This window comes from Oncorhynchus mykiss, chromosome 28 (assembly GCF_013265735.2).
Source record: "Oncorhynchus mykiss isolate Arlee chromosome 28, USDA_OmykA_1.1, whole genome shotgun sequence".
Taxonomy (NCBI): Eukaryota; Metazoa; Chordata; class Actinopteri; order Salmoniformes; family Salmonidae; genus Oncorhynchus; species Oncorhynchus mykiss.
Window position 1 is genome coordinate 42,760,989 of NC_048592.1, and position 21,349 is coordinate 42,782,337.

The 21,349-nt window shown below is 38.8% G+C and overlaps 1 protein-coding gene across 12 annotated transcripts in view; it reads right to left on the reverse strand.

Annotated features, from left to right (window-relative positions):
- LOC110509177 (FYVE and coiled-coil domain-containing protein 1) overlaps nucleotides 1-11,849 on the reverse strand; it is a 39,195-nt gene extending 27,346 nt beyond the window's left edge. For 11 of the 12 annotated variants that reach the window (XR_005040294.1, XR_005040295.1, XM_036967027.1 and 8 more), the window contains exons 1-5: nucleotides 11,735-11,849; nucleotides 10,725-10,831; nucleotides 10,459-10,584; nucleotides 6,848-6,954; nucleotides 5,989-6,132 (exon numbers count right to left, since the gene is read on the reverse strand). Coding sequence is in view for 10 of the 12 variants with exons in the window: in XM_036967027.1 (XP_036822922.1) it covers nucleotides 5,989-6,132; nucleotides 6,848-6,954; nucleotides 10,459-10,584; nucleotides 10,725-10,831; nucleotides 11,735-11,795 (545 nt within the window). In the remaining 2 variants the exon portion in view is untranslated. The remainder of the gene's footprint in view (nucleotides 1-5,988; nucleotides 6,133-6,847; nucleotides 6,955-10,458; nucleotides 10,585-10,724; nucleotides 10,832-11,734) is intronic. The other variant, XM_036967023.1, reaches the window with a different exon arrangement.
- Between the last annotated feature and the right edge of the window lie 9,500 nt (nucleotides 11,850-21,349).

The following is a 21,349-nucleotide window of genomic DNA, read 5'->3' on the forward strand; positions in this document are numbered from 1 at the left end:
TTGTGAGTTAGACTGGATACTTTGTCCGTCCATTCCTAGCCCACGTTTACAGCTGTTGTTGCTAACTCAACGGCTAGGATGTCTCACTTCTTTAGTGAATAAGAGTTCAAAGTTCATACCATTCACAGTCAAAGCTCACGCTGAGGTTGGCTTAGTTCTGTAGTTGACATGTTAGTCCTTTTAATGTGGGACCGTCGTCCTCACAACAGGAGGTTACTTTTTCGTCTAGGGCTTTATATAGTGGTAGGAGAGAGGGCATGTTTCATAGTTTACAACCAATGTCTCTTCATATAGGCGAGCCACTGAGTGAGCAGAGCTTTACCCTTATGAAAACCCAATTCTCTTATTTGGAAGCTAAAATTCCATTTCACCTTTTCACAAATAGTTTCATATTTAAACATTTAAATTGCACAACAATTCCATGTGAATCTGATAACTATAATGTGTAGACTTTCCAGGATACAGCTTATGTCATCCTATCATTAATAAGAATGTCTCAGATGACAACAGAACTGACATCATATTCATTTAGTACCAACTGGTTGGATTACCGAAATATGGTTCCTTTCCCCCCAACTTTTGATGTTCCCCGACTCTATGTTTAACAAAGGCTCTTCAAGAGTCCTTCAGTAGCGTCAAGAGAGAGAGGGGAGAAAGGTATTTATGGGGGGTCATAAACCTTACCCACAGGCCAACAACATGAGATCATGTACAGTGGGGCAAAAAAGTATTTAGTCAGCCACCAATTGTGCAAGTTCTCCCACTTAAAGATGAGAGGCCTGTAATTCTCATCATAGGTACACTTCAACTATGACAGACAAAATGAGAAGAAAAATCCCGAAAATCACATTGTAGGATTTTTTATGAATTTATTTGCAAATTATGGTGGAAAATAAGTATTTGGTCAATAACAAAAGTTTATCTCAATACTTTGTTATATACCCTTTGATGGCAATGACAGAGGTCAAACGTTTTCTGTAAGTCTTCACAAGGTTTTCACACACTGTTGCTGGTATTTTGGCCCATTCCTCTATGCAGATCTTCTCTAGAGCAGTGATGTTTTGGGGCTGTTGCTGGGCAACACAGACTTTCAACTCCCTCCAAAGATTTTCTATGGGGTTGAGATCTGGAGACTGGCTAGGCCACTCCAGGACCTTGTAATGCTTCTTATGAAGCCACTCCGTTGTTGCCCGGGCGGTGTGTTTGGGATCATTGTCATGCTGAAAGACCCAGCCACGTTTCATCTTCAATGCCCTTGCTGATGGAAGGAGGTTTTCACTCAAAATCTCACGATACATGGCCCCATTCATTCTTTCCTTTACACGGATCAGTCGTCCTGGTCCCTTTGCAGAAAAACAGCCCCAAAGCATGATGTTTCCACCCCCATGCTTCACAGTAGGTATGGTGTTCTTTGGATGTAACTCAGCATTCTTTGTCCTCCAAACACGACGAGTTGAGTTTTTACCAAAAAGTTATATTTTGGTCTGACCATATCTGACCATATGACATTCTCTCATTCTCTTCTTCTGGATCATCCAAATGCTCTCTAGCAAACTTCAGACGGGCCTGGACATGTACTGGCTTAAGCAGGGGGACACGTCTGGCACTGCAGGATTTGAGTCCCTGGCGGCGTAGTGTGTTACTGATGGTAGGCTTTGTTACTTTGGTCCCAGCTCTCTGCAGGTCATTCACTAGGTCCCCCCGTGTGGTTCTGGGATTTTTGCTCACCATTCTTGTGATCATTTTGACCCCATGGGGTGAGATCTTGCGTGGAGCCCCAGATCGAGGGAGATTATCAGTGGTCTTGTATGTCTTCCATTTCCTAATATTTGTTCCCATAGTTGATTTATTCAAACCAAGCTGCTTACCTATTGCAGATTCAGTCTTCCCAGCCTGGTGCAGGTCTACAATTTTGTTTCTGGTGTCCTTTGACAGCTCTTTGGTCTTGGCCATAGTGGAGTTTGGAGTGTGACTGTTTGAGGTTGTGGACAGGTGTCTTTTATACTGATAACAAGTTCAAACAGGTGCCATTAATACAAGTAACGAGTGGAGGACAGAGGAGCCTCTTAAAGAAGAAGTTACAGGTCTGTGAGAGCCAGAAATCTTGCTTGTTTGTAGGTGACCAAATACTTATTTTCCACCATAATTTGCAAATAAATTCATTAAAAATCCTACAATGTGATTTTCTGGATTTTTTTTTCTCGTTTTGTCTGTCATAGTTGAAGTGTACCTATGATGAAAATTACAGGCCTCTCTCATCTTTTTAAGTGGGAGAACTAGCACAATTGGTGGCTGACTAAATACTTTTTTGCCCCACTGTACCCCAACCAGAAGCCATGGATTACAGGCAACATTTGCACTGAGCTAAAGGGTAGAGCTGCCGCTTTCAAGGTGCGGGACTCTAACCTGGAAGCTTACAAGAAATCCCGCTATGCCCTGCGACGAACCATCAAACAGGCAAAGCGTCAATACAGGGCTAAGATTGAATCATACTACACCGGCTCCGACGCTCGTCAGATGTGGCAGGGCTTGCAAAACTATTACAGACTACAAAGGGAAGCACAGCCGCGAGCTGCCCAGTGACAGGAGCCTACCAGACGAGCTAAATCACTTCTATGCTTGCTTCGAGGCAAGCATCACTGAGGCATGCATGAGACCATCAGCTGTTCCGGACGACTGTGGGATCACGCTCTCCGCAGCCTTGTGTATGTTAACCTGTTTAAACGTCTTACTCACAAGGCTGCGGGGCCAGACGGACTACCAGGACGTGTGCTCCAGGCATGTGCTGACCAACTGGCAGGTGTCTTCACTGACATTTTCAACATGTCCCTGATTGAGTCTGTAATACCAACATGCTTCAAGCAGACCACTGTAGTCCCTGTGCCCAAGAACACAAAGGCAACCTGCCTAAATGACTACAGACCCTTAGCACTCACGTCTGTAGCCATGAAGTGCTTTGAAAGGCTGGTAATGGCTCACAACACCATTATCCCAGAAACCCACTCCAATTTGCATACAGCCCAAACAGATACACAATCTCTATTGCACTCCACACTGCCCTTTCCCACCTGGACAAAAGGAACACCTATGTGAGAATGATATTCATTGACTACAGCTCAGCGTTCAACACCATAGTACCCTCAAAGCTCATCACTAAGATAAGGACCATGGGACTAAACACCTCCCTTTGCAACTGCATCCTGGACTTCCTGACGGGCCTCCCCCAGGTTGTAAGGGTAGGTAACAACACCTGCTGCGCTGATCCTCAAAACAAGGGCCTCTCAGGGTTGTGTGCTTAGTCCCCTCCTGTACTCCCTGTTCACCCACAACTGCGTGGCCAAACACGACTCCAACACCATCAAGTTTGCTGACGACACAACGGTGGTAGGCCTGATCACCGACAACGATGAGACAGCCTATAGGGAGGTCAGAGACCTGGCAGTGTGGTGCCAGGACAACAACCTCTCCCTCAATGTGAGCAAGACAAAGGAGGTGATCGTGGACTACAGGAAAAGGAGTGCCAAACATGCCCCCATTCACATCGATGGGGCTACATTGGAACGGGTCGAGAGTTTCAAGTTCCTTGGTGTCCACATCACCAACGAGCTATCATGGTCCAAACACACCAAGACAGACGTGAAGAGGGCATGACAACGCTTTTTCCCCTCAGGAGACTGAAAAGATTTGGCATGGGTCCCCAGATACAAAAAAAGTTCTACAGCCGCACCATCGAGAGCATCCTGACCAGTTGCATCACCACCTGGTATGGCAACTGCTCAGCATCCGACCGTAAGGAGGTACAGAGGGTAGTGCGTACAGCCCAGTACATAACTGGGGCCAACCTTCCTGACATCCAGGACCTATATACTAGGCGGTGTCAGAGGAAGGCCCAAAAATTGGTCATAGACTGTTCTCTCTGCTACTGCACAGCAAGCGGTACCGGAGCGCCAAGTCTAGGACCAAAAGGGCCCTTAACAGCTTCTACCTCCAAGCCATAAGACTGCTGAACAATTAATCAAATGGCCACCCAGACTATTTGCATTGACCCCCCCCCCCCCCCCACACCTTTGTTTTTACACTGCTGCTACTTACGGTTTATTATCTATGCATAGTCACTTTACCCCTACCTACATGTACAAATGACCTCGACTAACCGGTACCCCCGCACATTGACTCGGTACGGTATCCCTTGTATATAGCCTTGTTATTAGTATTTCATTCTGTAACTTTTTTTCTTTCGTTTATTCAGTAAATATTTTCGTAACTCTATTTTCTGAAAACTGCATTGTTGGTTAAGGCCTTGTGTCATGACGTGCCCTGGGGGGAGGATCATAGCCTTAATTTTAATTTTGCTGGACACCAGGAAGAGTAGCTGCTGCTTTTGCAGCAGCTAATGGGGATCCATAATAAATACAAATAGCCCCACCCCCCCCCTCTCTCTTTCTCCACAGTTTATGGCAGTCATAAATACTTCTGGGTCTGTAGTTTTGAGATTGGAATGTGTGACTGTGGGACACAGGGAGAGACTTGGCCAAACTCCTTATCCTCAAAATGGGAGAATTAAACAATATTTTTACTTTTAAGAATGTGGGAATGGTACGTGGTCACTTAAGGGACAGTTATGATGAGTGTGTTTCATTTGGTGACATCATGAGGGACAGGAAACAGACATAAGAGATAGAGTTAAGGGGTACATTTACCAGCGGTTTACATCTAAATGTGAAACGAATGTGATTAAACATGAAACTATCTGTGAAAAGATGTGATATTAAGTTTCTAAATGATAGTATGAATTTTCATATAAAGATTAACTAGTCAGTGGCCACACCCCCGTTAGCCCAGACATCACATTACGCGTCAAAGAACCACCCTTTTTTCCAGAGTATGAAACCCACTTCTTACAAAATCTACATTAAGTCAGAGAACGCCGGGACAGAGTGCCCACGTTGGAATGACTACAATTCTATTGACCATTAGACCATACAGCTGTAGTTTTGGCTACACAGCTGGAAATGGTTCAACTCAGACTGTCGATCACGACAGAATAAGAGCAAATATTAGACGCATAATTACTAGTCTGCAGCTAGAAATTACATAAGTCTAGTACGAGAATACCGACAACCACCGACGCATCTAGTCTATGAACACATTTCCGAATTATACTCTGAAGTAACCATTCTAACCACCTACAACCACGAAAGACATTGTGACTTCTGGGAAAGTTAACCAGAGAGACTCTGATGAACCCTACAGGACGATCAAGTGTTTTCAACAGAGAGACAACAACGACATACAAGCGTAAATATGTACATTGTAATTTCTTTCAGAATGAGCGTCCGTTCATGTGCAAAGTATTAGCATGTCAATTATCCTCTGTGTGTTGTTCATCCATTTTGTCTTTCCCGCTCTTTCGCAGTCCCCACCCGTTTCCTTTGTCTACCAATCTGTGTGATCATTTAGTTGGTTAGTAAATAAATAATTATGCCAATTTGTATCGCTGATTCATGATTTAGGCTAGGGTTCGTGCAGATATTCAAGGGTTTGCAACGTTCAGTAATGAGAACTGATGAGGTAATAATAACAATGAGACTAAACGATCAGCTATTAAAATATCTGAAAAGTTATATTCGGAAAATTATAAACTCTGTAAATCTCAACATTCTCCGTGGTGACCCGACTTCCTAGTTAATTAATGTTCCCATGAATAGTTTAATCACGTAATAATTAAACATAGAGATCTGATTTGATATAAATAAGTCTTCACATTTAATGGTAGTCCAGACACGACACTTGTAAGTAAGCATTTCACGGTAAGGTCTCCCTACACCTGTTGTATTCGGCGCATATGACAAATACAATGTGATTGGATTAGATGTTTTGAGGTACCTGTAGCTGGTACCATTCTATGGAGACCAGGAAGTGATCACCAGGAGATACCATGGGGTGATTACTGACCACTCCTATTAATGGTAAACAAAAGCGTATTACCTGGCGAATGTGGGCCAATCAGCATCGAGGTCGTGACCTCTGGATGCCACATCAAACTGGACCTCGTTGAGAACATACAGGTGACTGATGATGTCACTGCTGAGGTGAGACTTCAGGAAGGGACTGCGAGCAAAGTACCACTCACTGGAACACACACACACACACAAGCTATTAGAAAAGAAAGAGACTGACAAAAGGGATGACATTTGGCTTTGGTGGGATATGAGAGAGGAAGACAGACTACAGTGACATTAAGGAAGTAAAACTAAACTGAACAGAGGAAGGGAAACATCACAGTTATAAAATACTTTATATACAATAATAAACTGGGTGGTTCGAGCCCTGAATGCTGATTGGCTGACAGCCATGGTATATCAGACCGTATACCACGGGTATTACTGCTCTAATTACGTTGGTAACCAGTTTATAATAGCCACGGCTAAGGGCTTTATGCAGGTACTCCGCGTAGCGTCGAGCAGACAACAGCCCTTAGCTGTGGTATATTGGACATATACTGCTTCAATACACTGTACTGGGTCTCCTTTTTATCCAGCTGGGCAAGGAAGCCAGATGTGTGTGTGTGTGTGTGTGTGTGTGTGTGTGTGTGTGTGTGTGTGTATGTGTGTGTCCGTGCGGTGTGTGTGTGTGTCCGTGCGGTGTGTGTGTGTGTGTCCGTGCGGTGTGTGTGTGTGTGTGTCCGTGCGGTGTGTGTCCATGCGGTGTGTGTGTGTGTGTGTGTGTGTCCGTGCGGTGTGTCTCCGCGCGGTGTGTGTGTGTGTCCGTGCGGTGTGTGTGTGTCCGTGCGGTGTGTGTGTGTCCGTGCGGTGTGTGTGTGTCCGTGCGGTGTGTGTGTGTGTACCTGGTAACCTTGTGGTTGAGTAGACACTGTTGTAGGGTATCAGCCAGACGCTGATGGACCAGAGAATAGCGGAGAAACGCTCTACCTTTACCCAGGGACGTCTTTAACTGTAACACAACAGAAGACAGGATGGATTCATGACAGAGTTCAAGTTCAAAGCTTATAGGAATTGACATCAAACTGTTTCAGAAGTGGAAGGTGCTACAATGGCTGTATATACGCATCAGGCAGCCAGAATAGTCCAGTCATTTTGTTTTATTTTTTATTTCACCTTTATTTAACCAGGTAGGCTAGTTGAGAACAAGTTCTCATTTACAACTGCGACCTGTCCAAGATAAAGCATAGCAGTGCGACACAAACAACAACACAGAGTTACACATTGAATAAACAAACATACAGTCAATAATACAGGTAAATAGAATGAATAGAACCTGTAACCCTGGTAACATGACTGGTAAATAGAATGAAAAGAACCTGTAACCCTGGTAATATGACTGGTAAATAGAATGAACAGAACCTCTAACCCTGGTAATATGACTGGTAAATAGAATGAATAGAACCTCTAACCCTGGTAATATGACTGGTAAATAGAATGAATAGAACCTCTAACCCTGGTAATATGACTGGTAAATAGAATGAATAGAACCTCTAACCCTGGTAATATGACTGGTAAATAGAATGAATAGAACCTCTAACCCTGGTAATATGACTGGTAAATAGAATGAATAGAACCTCTAACCCTGGTAATATGACTGGTAAATAGAATTAATAGAACCTCTAACCCTGGTAACATGACTGGTAAATAGAATGAATAGAACCTCTAACCCTGGTAATATGACTGGTAAATAGAATGAATAGAACCTCTAACCCTGGTAATAGAATTAATAGAACCTCTAACCCTGGTAATATGACTGGTAAATAGAATGAATAGAACCTCTAACCCTGGTAACATGACTGGTAAATAGAATGAATAGAACCTCTAACCCTGGTAATATGACTGGTAAATAGAATGAATAGAACCTCTAACCCTGGTAATATGACTGGTAAATAGAATGAATAGAACCTCTAACCCTGGTAATAGAATGAATAGAACCTCTAACCCTGGTAATATGACTGGTAAATAGAATGAATAGAACCTCTAACCCTGGTAATAGAATGAATAGAACCTCTAACCCTGGTAATATGACTGGTAAATAGAATGAATAGAACCTCTAACCCTGGTAATAGAATGAATAGAACCTCTAACCCTGGTAATATGACTGGTAAATAGAATGAATAGAACCTGTAACCCTGGTAATATGACTGGTAAACAGAATGAATAGAACCTCTAACCCTGGTAATATGACTGGTAAATAGAATGAATAGAACCTCTAACCCTGGTAATATGACTGGTAAATAGAATGAATAGAACCTCTAACCCTGGTAATATGACTGGTAAATAGAATGAATAGAACCTCTAACCCTGGTAAATAGAATGAATAGAACCTCTAACCCTGGTAATAGAATGAATAGAACCTCTAACCCTGGTAATAGAATGAATAGAACCTCTAACCCTGGTAAATAGAATGAAAATAACCTGTAACCCTGGTAATAGAATGAATAGAACCTCTAACCCTGGTAATAGAATGAATAGAACCTCTAACCCTGGTAATAGAATGAATAGAACCTCTAACCCTGGTAATATGACTGGTAAACAGAATGAATAGAACCTCTAACCCTGGTAATAGAATGAATAGAACCTCTAACCCTGGTAATAGAATGAATAGAACCTCTAACCCTGGTAAACAGAATGAATATAACCTCTAACCCTGGTGACATGACTGGTAAATAGAATGAATAGAACCTCTAACCCTGGTAATAGAATGAATAGAACCTCTAACCCTGGTAATATGACTGGTAAATAGAATGAATAGAACCTGTAACCCTGGTAATATGACTGGTAAACAGAATGAATAGAACCTCTAACCCAGGTAATATGACTGGTAAATAGAATGAATAGAACCTCTAACCCTGGTAATATGACTGGTAAATAGAATGAATAGAACCTCTAACCCTGGTAATATGACTGGTAAATAGAATGAATAGAACCTCTAACCCTGGTAATATGACTGGTAAATAGAATGAATAGAACCTCTAACCCTGGTAATATGACTGGTAAATAGAATGAATAGAACCTCTAACCCTGGTAATATGACTGGTAAATAGAATGAATAGAACCTCTAACCCTGGTAAATAGAATGAATAGAACCTCTAACCCTGGTAATAGAATGAATAGAACCTCTAACCCTGGTAATAGAATGAATAGAACCTCTAACCCTGGTAAATAGAATGAAAATAACCTGTATCCTGGTAATAGAATGAATAGAACCTCTAACCCTGGTAATAGAATGAATAGAACCTCTAACCCTGGTAATAGAATGAATAGAACCTCTAACCCTGGTAATATGACTGGTAAATAGAATTAATAGAACCTCTAACCCTGGTAATAGAATGAATAGAACCTCTAACCCTGGTAAATAGAATGAAAATAACCTGTAACCCTGGTAATAGAATGAATAGAACCTCTAACCCTGGTAATAGAATGAATAGAACCTCTAACCCTGGTAATAGAATGAATAGAACCTCTAACCCTGGTAATATGACTGGTAAACAGAATAAATAGAACCTCTAACCCTGGTAATAGAATGAATAGAACCTCTAACCCTGGTAAACAGAATGAATATAACCTCTAACCCTGGTAACATGACTGGTAAATAGAATTAATAGAACCTCTAACCCTGGTAATAGAATGAATAGAACCTCTAACCCTGGTAATATGACTGGTAAATAGAATGAATAGAACCTCTAACCCTGGTAATAGAATGAATAGAACCTCTAACCCTGGTAATATGACTGGTAAATAGAATGAATAGAACCTCTAACCCTGGTAATAGAATGAATAGAACCTCTAACCCTGGTAAATAGAATGAATAGAACCTCTAACCCTGGTAATATGACTGGTAAATAGAATGAAAATAACCTGTAACCATGGTAATATGACTGGTAAATAGAATGAATAGAACCTCTAACCCTGGTAATATGACTGGTAAATAGAATGAATAGAACCTCTAACCCTGGTAATAGAATGAATAGAACCTCTAACCCTGGTAATATGACTGGTAAATAGAATGAATAGAACCTCTAACCCTGGTAACATGACTGGTAAATAGAATGAATAGAACCTCTAACCCTGGTAATATGACTGGTAAACAATGGCTGTCTGGTATTGTGACGCAACCATTTCCATGGTAATGAAGAATGTTCTTTCACATGTTAACTGATGTGGCTCATGCGATGGGATGTCTATTTTGTAACGTCAGTTACTGCTTTGCTCCTATGTTTACACTTGCAATGGCCGCCAGTCCACACATTATGCCATTATTGACTATTTTTATGGCAGCATATATTTTTATGGCAGCATATACAGTCAGAAAAACAGAAAAACCTTCGAACAGCAAAAAAATATTATGTATTTAAAAAAATACAAATTGCTATAAGAATGGTTATTGCGGTGACCGCTGCCATTTTGCTGGACAATTGCCTTCATCGGTTTGTGTATGAGTGAGGATTACCTCTGGTATAGCCTTGACAAACCGCAGGCCGTCATTAACTCCTCTGGTCTTGGCAAGACACTCTCTGAAGTAATCCCAGTACTCCTTCCTGCTGCCTAGGAAATCTGCCTTCTCCTTCTGGTCAAACTGATGTAAACACACAACAACAGCTCAGATTCACAGGCCCTGGAGTTTTCCCAGGAAAACCTTGAGGTCCTATCTAAGATCATTTAGCTTTCCAGTATCCTAGCAGTTTATGAGAGAGAGTGAGTTTCTGTGTGTATTACCTGTAGCAGGTACTCTAGTTTGTAGGACAGTTTATGCAGGTTGGGGCTGTCGTCTGTGATTGGTTCACCCATCTCTCTATGTTCCTTACTCAGCTCAGTCACTGCTTCTACAGGTTCAGATACACAACACACATGTACACAAGCTATAGCTTCATCACTTCAACCTTGATGCACCACACACCAACACGGATGCACTCAAAATCAGGTTAGGGGTCAAAACTATTGACACACCTAAAAGTTTCTTAGAAATAAAATAGGCAAAAGATTAGTATTTGGTCCCATATTCCTAGCACGCAATAGCTACATCAAGCGTGTGACTCATAGGGCGGCACACAATTGTCCCAGCGTCGTAGGATGTCATTGTAAATAACAATTTGTTCTTAACTGACTTGCCTAGTTAATTAAAGGTGTCAAAATCCAGAACAGCTTCAATGAACCTTGGAATATATTCTAAAAGTGTCTGGAACTCTATTGGAGGGATGTGACATCATTCTTTGGTGTTTTGTTGATGGTAAAAAACACTGTCAGGCGCCACTCCAGAATCTCCCATTATTATTAAATTGGATTTTTCTGGTGACAGACGGCCATGGCATATGATTTACAACGTTTTCTTGTTACTCAAACCATCCAGTGACTACCTGTGCCCTGTGGATGGGGGCATTGTCCTGGTATCCATAACAATGGCCTGCCCAGCATTTTTATACATAATTGCTTAATTAACTCAGGAACCACAACATGCTTTCAATTTACTTTGTGTCCCTCATTTACTCAAGTGTTTTCATTATTTTGGCAGCTACTTATGTATCAGTGGAGGTTGTGGAGGGGAGGACGGCTTATAATAATGGCTGGAATGAATTCAATGGAATGGAATCAACCATGTGTTTATATACCATTCCATTGACTCCATTCCATTGACTCCATGCCAGCCATTACTATGAGCCGTTCTCAGCAGCCTCCACTGATATGAATGGATCCACACAGACACATGTGGCGAACTGTAAAATAGATACCGTGTAGATCTCTGATAATCCTCTGGAGTTGGTTCTCTCCTACTGATGTCTTGTTACACATGATGGTGGTGCTGAGATCAGTAGTAAGGATGGGGGGGGGGGGGGGGGGGGGGGGGGGGGGGTCAAGGAGTCTGCAACCGGCTGCAAAGAATCACACAAAGAGCATTGGCACAGTTTATAATGTAGACTACAATAACAACCTCTGTAAATAATCCTAAACATTATCCAGATCCCAGCATCCCCACCCTGTCACTACTACTGTTGTTGTTTTCTCTATTCATGCAATTAAACAAATACTTCCAATTCGATTGTACTCATCATCATCATCATATCGATCAACAGACAGAGAAAACAAAACGGCGACAACAAAAGTATTCAGTGATCCTCGTCTCCCAATAATGACATCACACAGCAGTGGGCTTCCCACTGACGTAATGGCTTGGTACATTTGACTAATATTTTGGTACAACAAAATCACAAGCGTATTAAAGCTCTATCGTTGTTTGGTATTTTTGGACCACATTTCAGTCAGTGTCGTCGGGCTACGTTCCTAAATAAACAGAGATATTGAGAGTGCAGTCGCAGACAGGAACATGTACCTGCTGTTCCGAGGCTACAAGCTCTGGCAGCCAACAGCTGATACAGATATAGGTTGTCATTAATACAGACAACCTAGTTTATTAGATATAATCAGAAGTAAACGTACTTGTAGAGATTCTCAGGCAGTTCCCGAGTTACAGCAGGAGTGAACATGCTACCGTTAAGGCTGGGCATTCATAATGATTGACACCTTCATTAGCCAATAGCTGCGCGCAATATCGTCCCAGCCAGCATAGTTAGTTTGCAGAATATTAGGTAAATAAACCAGCAGACTGAAGTCATGTGACATGTCCCAGTGTCACACTGAAAGTTTCACAACTCAACACAATTCAAACCAATAGAATGTAATTGAAAATTAGACACACCAAAAATATCAAATAATAGAGGATTAAAATGTATTGATAAAAAAACATTTGTAAGAGAGGTACAAACTAAAATAAAACATTCAAAAGAGCTTGTAAACAATAGATGATGTAATCTTTTTTGCATATAAAAAAAGATTGGTTTTATTGTTATTATCAAAAAGCTGTTACTCGGTTGTCTGCTGTCTCTGGTGACATTACAACACGCAGAAACAATAACAACATGCAAAAATAAACTTGCAAATTGATTTAGCGGTTTTATAAATGTTTCTTTATTTCCAGAGTAGATGCTGCTATTCAGAGTGTCCCACTCAGCCTGGAATAAAACAGGTTAATAACTATCTAAGCCTACAACCTTCCTAACTCCAATACTCCTATCAGAAAAGCCAAGTGACATTTACTCATGAGGTGCTGGACCTGTTGCATCCTCTACATGGAAAATGCTTGGGAGTAAAAAGTTAATTATTTTATTTTTGAAATGTAGTTGTCAAAATATAAATAGTAAAGTACAGATACCTAAAAAAAAAGACTTAAGTAGTACTTTAAAGTACTTGCACTTATTTACTTTGCACCACTTAAGGCATCAAAAAGGAAATATAAAGCATTATAGGTCTGAATATGAGAAAGAGTTAATGAACATTTTTGTTAGCTTATGTATATTTGCTCCTCTGTTCATGCATCTTGGTTGTAGAGCAAAGTATCCTAGTTACAGTTGGAGGCTGAGGGGAAATCTGCCACAGGTGAACTCCAATCAATGATGTTCTCCTAATGAACCTCAGAAAATACTGCCTGAAAAAAAGAGTGCCGTTCTCTAGACAGATGTCTCTATTGTGACAGACCATCTAAATCTACTGTCTCTATTATATTATGACAGACCATCTAAATCTACTGTCTCTATTATATTATGACAGACCATCTAAATCTACTGTCACTATTATATTATGACAGACCAGCTAGATCTACTGTCACTATTATATTATGACAGACCAGCTAGATCTACTGTCTCTATTATAATATGACAGACCAGCTAGATCTACTGTCACTATTATATTATGTCAGACCAGCTAGATCTACTGTCACTATTATATTATGTCAGACCAGCTAGATCTACTGTCACTATTATATTATGTCAGACCAGCTAGATCTACTGTCTCTATTATAATATGACAGACCAGCTAGATCTACTGTCTCTATTATAATATGACAGACCAGCTAGATCTACTGTCACTATTATATTATGACAGACCAGCTAGATCTACTGTCTCTATTTATTATGACAGACCAGCTAAATCTACTGTCTCTATTATAATATGACAGACCAGCTAGATCTACTGTCTCTATTATATTATGACAGACCATCTAAATCTACTGTCACTATTATATAATGACAGACCAGCTAGATCTACTGTCACTATTATATTATGACAGACCAGCTAAATCTACTGTCACTATTATATTATGACAGACCAGCTAGATCTACTGTCACTATTATATTATGACAGACCAGCTAGACCTACTGTCTCTATTATAATATGACAGACCAGCTAGATCTACTGTCACTATTATATTATGTCAGACCAGCTAGATCTACTGTCTCTATTATAATATGACAGACCAGCTAGATCTACTGTCTCTATTATAATATGACAGACCAGCTAGATCTACTGTCACTATTATATTATGACAGACCAGCTAGATCTACTGTATCTATTTATTATGACAGACCAGCTAAATCTACTGTCTCTCTTATAATATGACAGACCAGCTAGATCTACAGTCTCTATTATAATATGACAGACTAAATCTACTGTCACTATTATATTATGACAGACCAGCTAAATCTACTGTCACTATTATATTATGACAGACCAGCTAAATCTACTGTCACTATTATATTATGACAGACCAGCTAGATCTACTGTCACTATTATATTATGACAGACCAGCTAAATCTACTGTCTCTATTATAATATGACAGACCAGCTAGATCTACTGTCTCTATTATATTATGACAGACCATCTAAATCTACTGTCACTATTATATAATGACAGACCAGCTAGATCTACTGTCACTATTATATTATGACAGACCAGCTAAATCTACTGTCACTATTATATTATGACAGACCAGCTAGATCTACTGTCACTATTATATTATGACAGACCAGCTAGACCTACTGTCTCTATTATAATATGACAGACAAGCTAGATCTACTGTCACTATTATATTATGTCAGACCAGCTAGATCTACTGTCTCTATTATAATATGACAGACCAGCTAGATCTACTGTCTCTATTATAATATGACAGACCAGCTAGATCTACTGTCACTATTGTATTATGACAGACCAGCTAGATCTACTGTCTCTATTTATTATGACAGACCAGCTAAATCTACTGTCTCTCTTATAATATGACAGACCAGCTAGATCTACAGTCTCTATTATAATATGACAGACTAAATCTACTGTCACTATTATATTATGACAGACCAGCTAAATCTACTGTCACTATTATATTATGACAGACCAGCTAAATCTACTGTCACTATTATATTATGACAGACCAGCTAGATCTACTGTCACTATTATATTATGTCAGACCAGCTAGATCTACTGTCTCTATTATATTATGGCAGACCAGCTAGATCTACTGTCTCTATAATAATATGACAGACCAGCTAAATCTACTGTCTCTATTATATTATGACAGATCAGCTAGATCTACTGTCACTATTATATTATGACAGACCAGCTAGATCTACTGTCTATATTATATTATGACAGATCAGCTAGATCTACTGTCTCTATTATAATATGACAGACCAGCTAAATCTACTGTCTCTATTATATTATGACAAACCAGCTAGATCTACTGTCTCTATTTTATTATGACAGACCAGCTAGATCTACTCTCTCTGTAATATGACAGACCAGCTAGATCTACTGTCTCTATTATATTATGACAGACCAGCTAGATCTACTGTCTCTATGATATTATGACAGACCAGCTACATCCACTGTCTCTATTACATTATGACAGACCAGCTAGATCTACAGTCTCTATTATAATATGACAGACCAGCTAGATCTACTGTCTCTATTTTATTATGACAGACCAGCTAGATCTACTGTCTCTATTATATCATGACAGACCAGCTAGATCTACTGTCTCTATTATAATATGACAGACCAGCTAGATCTACTGTCACTATTATATTATGACAGACCAGCTAGATCTATTGTCTCTATTTATTATGACAGACCAGCTAAATCTACTGTCTCTCTTATAATATGACAGAACAGCTAGATCTACAGTCTCTAATATAATATGACAGACTAAATCTACTGTCACTATTATATTATGACAGACCAGCTAAATCTACTGTCACTATTATATTATGACAGACCAGCTAAATCTACTGTCACTATTATATTATGACAGACCAGCTAGATCTACTGTCACTATTATATTATGTCAGACCAGCTAGATCTACTGTCTCTATTATATTATGGCAGACCAGCTAGATCTACTATCTCTATAATAATATGACAGACGAGCTAAATCTACTGTCTCTATTATATTATGACAGATCAGCTAGATCTACTGTATTATATTATGTCAGACCAGCTAGATCTACTGTCTCTATTATATTATGGCAGACCAGCTAGATCTACTATCTCTATAATAATATGACAGACGAGCTAAATCTACTGTCTCTATTATATTATGACAGATCAGCTAGATCTACTGTCACTATTATATTATGACAGACCAGCTAGATCTACTGTCTATATTATATTATGACAGATCAGCTAGATCTACTGTCTCTATTATAATATGACAGACCAGCTAAATCTACTGTCTTTATTATATTATGACAAACCAGCTAGATCTACTGTCTCTATTTTATTATGACAGACCAGCTAGATCTACTGTCTCTGTAATATGACAGACCAGCTAGATCTACTGTCTCTATTATATTATGACAGACCAGCTAGATCTACTGTCTCTATGATATTATGACAGACCAGCTACATCCACTGTCTCTATTATATTTTGACAGACCAGCTAGATCTACAGTCTCTATTATAATATGACAGACCAGCTAGATCTACTGTCTCTATTTTATTATGACAGACCAGCTAGATCTACTGTCTCTATTATATTATGACAGACCAGCTAGATCTACTGTCTCTATTATAATATGACAGACCAGCTAGATCTACTGTCACTATTATATTATGACAGACCAGCTAGATCTACTGTCTCTATTTATTATGACAAACCAGCTAAATCTACTGTCTCTCTTATAATATGACAGACCAGCTAGATCTACAGTCTCTATTATAATATGACAGACTAAATCTACTGTCACTATTATATTATGACAGACCAGCTAAATCTACTGTCACTATTATATTATGACAGACCAGCTAAATCTAATGTCACTATTATATTATGACAGACCAGCTAGATCTACTGTCACTATTATGTTATGTCAGACCAGCTAGATCTACTGTCTCTATTATATTATGGCAGACCAGCTAGATCTACTGTCTCTATAATAATATGACAGACCAGCTAAATCTATTGTCACTATTATATTATGACAGACCAGCTAGATCTACTGTCTATATTATATTATGACAGATCAGCTAGATCTACTGTCTCTATTATAAAATGACAGACCAGCTAAATCTACTGTCTCTATTATATTATGACAAACCAGCTAGATCTACTGTCTCTATTTTATTATGACAGACCAGCTAGATCTACTGTCTCTGTAATATGACAGACCAGCTAGATCTACTGTCTCTATTATATTATGACAGACCAGCTAGATCTACTGTCTCTATGATATTATGACAGACCAGCTACATCCACTGTCTCTATTATATTATGACAGACCAGCTAGATCTACAGTCTCTATTATAATATGACAGACCAGCTAGATCTACTGTCTCTATTTTATTATGACAGACCAGCTAGAACTACTGTCTCTATTATATTATGACAGACCAGCTAGATCTACTGTCTCTATTATAATATGACAGACCAGCTAGATCTACTGTCACTATTATATTATGACAGACCAGCTAGATCTACTGTCTCTATTTATTATGACAGACCAGCTAAATCTACTGTCTCTATTATAATATGACAGACCAGCTAGAACTACTGTCACAATTATATTATGACAGACCAGCTAAATTCACTGTCTCTATTATATTATGACAGACCAGCTAGATCTACTGTCTCTATTATATTATGACAGACCAGCTAGATATACTGTCTCTATTATATTATGACAGACCAGCTAGATCTACTGTCTCTATTTTATTATGACAGACCAGCTAGATCTACTGTCTCTATTATATTATGACAGACCAGCTAGATCTACTGTCTCTATTATATTATGACAGACCAGCTAGATCTACTGTCTCTATTATATTATGACAGATCAGCTAGATCTACTGTCACTATTATATTATGACAGACCAGCTAGATCTACAGTCTCTATTATATTATGACAGATCAGCTAGATCTACTTTCTCTATTATATTATGACAGACCAGCTAGATCTACTGTCTCTATTTCATTATGACAGACCAGCTAGATCTACTGTCTCTGTAATATGACAGACCAGCTAGATCTACTGTCTCTATTATATTATGACAGACCAGCTAGATCTACTGTCTCTATGATATTATGACAGACCAGCTACATCCACTGTCTCTATTATATTATGACAGACCAGCTAGATCTACAGTCTCTATTATAATTTGACAGACCAGCTAGATCTACTGTCTCTATTTTATTATGACAGACCAGATAGATCTACTGTCTCTATTATATTATGACAGACCAGCTAGATCTACTGTCTCTATTATAATATGACAGACCAGCTAGATCTACTGTCACTATTATATTATGACAGACCAGCTAGATCTACTGTCTCTATTTATTATGACAGACCAGCTAAATCTACTGTCTCTATTATAATATGACAGACCAGCTAGAACTACTGTCACAATTATATTATGACAGACCAGCTAGTTCTACTGTCTCTATTATATTATGACAGACTAGCTAGATATACTGTCTCTATTATATTATGACAGACCAGCTAGATATACTGTCTCTATTATATTATAACAGACCAGCCAGATCTACTGTCTCAATTATATTATAACAGACCAGCCAGATCTACTGTCTCTATTATAATATGACAGACCAGCTAGATCTACTGTCTCTCTTATATTATGACAGACCATTTACATCGACTGTCTCTATTATATTATGACAGACCAGCTACATCGACTGTCTCTATTATATTATGACAGACCAGCTAGATCTACTGTCTCTATTATATTATGACAGACCAGCTAGATATACTGTCTCTATTGTATTATGACAGACCAGCTAAATCTACTGTCACTATTATATTATGACAGACCAGCTAGATCTACTGTCACTATTATATTATGACAGACCAGCTAGATCTACTGTATCTATTATAATATGACAGACCAGCTAGATCTACTGTCTCTCTTATATTATGACAGACCAGCTACATCGACTGTCTCTATTATATTATGACAGACCAGCTACATCGACTGTCTCTATTATATTATGACAGACCAGCTAGATCTACTGTCTCTATTATATTATGACAGACCAGCTAGATCTCCTGTCTCTATTATAATATGACAGACCAGCTAGATCTACTGTCACTATTATATTATGTCAGACCAGCTAGATCTACTGTCTCGATTATAATATGACAGACCAGCTAGATCTACTGTCTCTATTATACTATGACATACCAGCTAGATCTACTGTCTCTATTATAATATGACAGACCAGCTAGATCTACTGTCACTATTATATTATGTCAGACCAGCTAGATCTACTGTCTCGATTATAATATGACAGACCAGCTAAATCTACTGTCTCTATTATATTATGACAAACCAGCTAGATCTACTGTCTCTATTTTATTATGACAGACCAGCTAGATCTACTCTCTCTGTAATATGACAGACCAGCTAGATCTACTGTCTCTATTATATTATGACAGACCAGCTAGATCTACTGTCTCTATGATATTATGACAGACCAGCTACATCCACTGTCTCTATTACATTATGACAGACCAGCTAGATCTACAGTCTCTATTATAATATGACAGACCAGCTAGATCTACTGTCTCTATTTTATTATGACAGACCAGCTAGATCTACTGTCTCTATTATATCATGACAGACCAGCTAGATCTACTGTCTCTATTATAATATGACAGACCAGCTAGATCTACTGTCACTATTATATTATGACAGACCAGCTAGATCTATTGTCTCTATTTATTATGACAGACCAGCTAAATCTACTGTCTCTCTTATAATATGACAGAACAGCTAGATCTACAGTCTCTAATATAATATGACAGACTAAATCTACTGTCACTATTATATTATGACAGACCAGCTAAATCTACTGTCACTATTATATTATGACAGACCAGCTAAATCTACTGTCACTATTATATTATGACAGACCAGCTAGATCTACTGTCACTATTATATTATGTCAGACCAGCTAGATCTACTGTCTCTATTATATTATGGCAGACCAGCTAGATCTACTATCTCTATAATAATATGACAGACGAGCTAAATCTACTGTCTCTATTATATTATGACAGATCAGCTAGATCTACTGTCACTATTATATTATGACAGACCAGCTAGATCTACTGTCTATATTATATTATGACAGATCAGCTAGATCTACTGTCTCTATTATAATATGACAGACCAGCTAAATCTACTGTCTTTATTATATTATGACAAACCAGCTAGATCTACTGTCTCTATTTTATTATGACAGACCAGCTAGATCTACTGTCTCTGTAATATGACAGACCAGCTAGATCTACTGTCTCTATTATATTATGACAGACCAGCTAGATCTACTGTCTCTATGATATTATGACAGACCAGCTACATCCACTGTCTCTATTATATTTTGACAGACCAGCTAGATATACAGTCTCTATTTTATTATGACAGACCAGCTAGATCTACTGTCTCTATTATATCATGACAGACCAGCTAGATCTACTGTCTCTATTATAATATGACAGACCAGCTAGATCTACTGTCACTATTATATTATGACAGACCAGCTAGATCTATTGTCTCTATTTATTATGACAGACCAGCTAAATCTACTGTCTCTCTTATAATATGACAGAACAGCTAGATCTACAGTCTCTAATATAATATGACAGACTAAATCTACTGTCACTATTATATTATGACAGACCAGCTAAATCTACTGTCACTATTATATTATGACAGACCAGCTAAATCTACTGTCACTATTATATTATGACAGACCAGCTAGATCTACTGTCACTATTATATTATGTCAGACCAGCTAGATCTACTGTCTCTATTATATTATGGCAGACCAGCTAGATCTACTATCTCTATAATAATATGACAGACGAGCTAAATCTACTGTCTCTATTATATTATGACAGATCAGCTAGATCTACTGTCACTATTATATTATGACAGACCAGCTAGATCTACTGTCTATATTATATTATGACAGATCAGCTAGATCTACTGTCTCTATTAT